Source organism: Alligator sinensis, unplaced genomic scaffold (assembly GCF_000455745.1).
Source record: "Alligator sinensis unplaced genomic scaffold, ASM45574v1 scaffold359_1, whole genome shotgun sequence".
Lineage (NCBI taxonomy): Eukaryota > Metazoa > Chordata > Crocodylia > Alligatoridae > Alligator > Alligator sinensis.
The window spans coordinates 339058-342137 of NW_005842577.1; the positions used below are offsets into that span (position 1 = coordinate 339058).

The 3080-nt window shown below is 45.5% G+C and overlaps 1 protein-coding gene across 1 annotated transcript in view; it reads right to left on the reverse strand.

Annotated features, from left to right (window-relative positions):
• The window catches only part of TMPRSS7 (transmembrane serine protease 7), a 47359-nt gene that overhangs the window by 42555 nt on the left and 1724 nt on the right, over window positions 1–3080 (reverse strand). Inside the window, exon 2 of the mRNA XM_025214259.1 lies at window positions 1857–2049. Within this exon, the coding sequence (XP_025070044.1) occupies window positions 1857–2049 (193 nt within the window). The remainder of the gene's footprint in view (window positions 1–1856; window positions 2050–3080) is intronic.

Genomic DNA, 3080 nt, shown 5'->3' on the forward strand with positions numbered 1-3080 from the left:
CCCTAAAGAGCTCAGCCATCCTTTCAAAGTAAAATAAAGACTGCAGTCTCCTACAGGCATATTACTTAGAGTGTACCTTTTGGGCTGTAACCTGTCTCCAGTAGCTATGCCTACCAACAACCGGAGTGGGGAGGAAGGGAAGCTTTCCTGAGGGAGCTAGTTCTGGCTCTACAATCATGCATCTGGTTTAAATTTGGCACGTGACCCTTTTTTCAGTATTAAAACCTATGTGCAGACCTCAATAGAAATGAAAAGCAGAATCAGTCTATGGTGGACTGCCTAGACCAGGGGGTGACAATGTTTTCTAGCTGTGGGCTGGAATGATCCTGCTCAGGCCTGAGGCCGGCTGGCAGTAAGACCCTGCTGCCTCTGCCGTCTCTCCCCATCCTCTGGCTGCAGCACAGGCAGAGTTCCACCTCCGCTGAAGGCCCTGCAGCTCACTGCAGAGTCTCCCATTGCCAAATGCCACCAAAGCCATAGCTCCTTGAGCTTGATCCAAAGGCTGTGCAGGCCAGACGTTGCTGACCTCATCTGGGGGCTCTAATCGGGCAAACCAGCCTGAGCCAATTGCCTAGGCAGGCACACCTGCCTGGAGTTTTTGACAGACAGCTCCTGATTGGCTGCTGGGAGGGCATCTATCCATTTAGTCCCACCTGCAGCAGCCTATAGGCCAGCCGACAGTACTGACTTAGGTCTGCTTTGGTGAGCCTAGTGGTTCCTGCACTCTGGTTTCCTGGTACCTGACCCCAATTTGGCTTTGTTCCTGGGATCTAGCTTTGGATCTCCCCTTGGATTGGTTTCCTGGTCCCCAGACTCTCTTTTCTTGGTTCTTGGACTCTGGTTTGTGGATTTCCCTCTTGTTGCTAGTTACTTGGTTGCTGCCTCCGGGACGAACACCTCGCTGGGGTTGTTTGACCCCAGTACTCTTCCCTGCCATGGCAGGGGATTGGACTTGATGATCTGCTCAGGTTCCTTCTGACCCTACCAACTGTGAAACTATAGCCCTGGATTGCCCATTGGATCCAGTTACTTGCTCCTTGATGCCTACCCCAGACGGAGCCTGTAGTTTGGCTCCAACCCTTCTCCAGTGGCCTAACCACTAGGCAAGGCTGCCTATGTCCCAGGCCATTATACTCTTGGCCTACACCTTCCTGTTCCTAATTGTAATCCTTGCAATCACAGGACCCTCATCACTATAGTGAAGGCACCACCAATTGTAAGATTCTGGAGATAAGGAAGGAAGGTAGGGTCATACAGACTGAATACTAGCAACATTGAGTCCAAAGGAGCACCTCTGCCCGTTTAGACACACTCAAGAAAAAGGGAACTTTTGTATATCTAAGGTAGTTGTTTCTCATCAATCAGAAATGCTTCTGTGCTATCATAAATAGCTTCAGAACAGATAGTCAAGTACGTTTCCACCTCTGTTGTCTTCTTCCCCAAATTCACAAACTTTAGATATTTTCTACATTAGAAACAAAAGGCTGTGCAGGCTTTGCTAAAGGATGAAAATAGGGATCCAGACCTCCCTAGGCATGCCAGCATCAGTCAGCTAGGCAGCACTGAAGTTGGCATCATTCGCACTGGGAGAGAATACTTTGCCTATCTTTGTAAAGGGTGACACCAGCAGCTTCACTGATTTTTCTCTGGCAAGTATTATGTCTAAACTTCAGTTGGAGGAAAAGTCACTGTCATGTTGGTTATGAAGATGGCAGTAAAGCATCCTGAAGGTTCCTCTTAAACTTAGTTCAAGTGCATTTCAGGCAATCAGCCAGAGTTAACTGAAACTCTAAGAACAACTAAGTGTCATCCAGAACAGTGATGCATGAAACATGCCTGAGCTGTCAGTAACTCACCAATGAAGAGCCACAGTAAGGTCCAGGTTATAACACCTATGATAAAGAGAACCACGGTAAAAAGAATTATTTTATTTTGTAAATTCCAGAACGTTGGTGTCTTTACTTTCCTCATAGATTTGGATTTCATTGCAAGTATCCTCTTTGCCAGCTTCTCTTCTGTATTTACTATTTGGAGTGAAATATTTGATACCTAAAATAAAAGGGGGAAACCACAATGAGTTATGAAGAAAATGGAGAATATCAAACCACAGCTTTTGTTTTATTGGTGTCCAGAGATAGGTGAATAGATTAATTTTCCCCCTGTATAATTTTACCTGTAAAATGATCATAATAATCATTATTGTGCTTGTAGGTAGGATCCTCAGTCATGGACTGGTATTCCACTATGCAAGACAACTATACAAAACAACCAAAAGATGGTCCCTGCCCCACAGGCTGGACAATCTTAGCATCAGTTATTAAACACTCACTGACCTTGTGCATGTCTACTCACAAAAGGGAACACCCCCCCACCCCCCCCTCCACAGCCCACTAGTGCCCTCTAGTGGATGCAAAGATGATTTATTCAGGCAGGCACCTGTACATGAGCAGGATGGCTGCTCCGACATGCTATAATTACAGCACATCAGAGCAGACTCAATTAATTGATAAAGAGGTTAATCGAGTCTGCTGGAGTGTAGTACAGTGCTCTCTAGCAGCCTCCTGTGTCTTATGTATCAGTGTCCCCATGCTTAAAAATGGCAGCGGGGGCATCTGAACTACAAAGCAGGAAAAGGGGACAAGTGGATATGAAACAGGTTAGCTATTTTTACCACTTGGTGCATCCTTGTTAGCCTTTTCTGCCTCATCTTAAATGTGTCCTGAGCAAAGTGTACCTCACATCATACACGGAACAGCAAAGTAGTTTGTTATACATGGACTCTGCAGTTGGCCACAAATATTTCCAATGAAATAACAGAGTTCTTACCAGAGGGCAGAGTAATGGTAAAGTCATGATCTATTCCTAAGTGGTGGTGGGGAAGGGTAACAGAGCATACCATATTTTCTTCACCCTTAAATACATGCATACAATAAATAGTAAACCGTACACCTTGTTTTTGGAAGGCAGAATTTAGTGGGGTGGGGAAGATTTTTCCAGAGTCTGTCTGACTGTGCGATATAGATGCTCTGAGTTCCTTGAGAATACAGAGCATCTAGGAAATGTTGCACCAGGAAATTCCT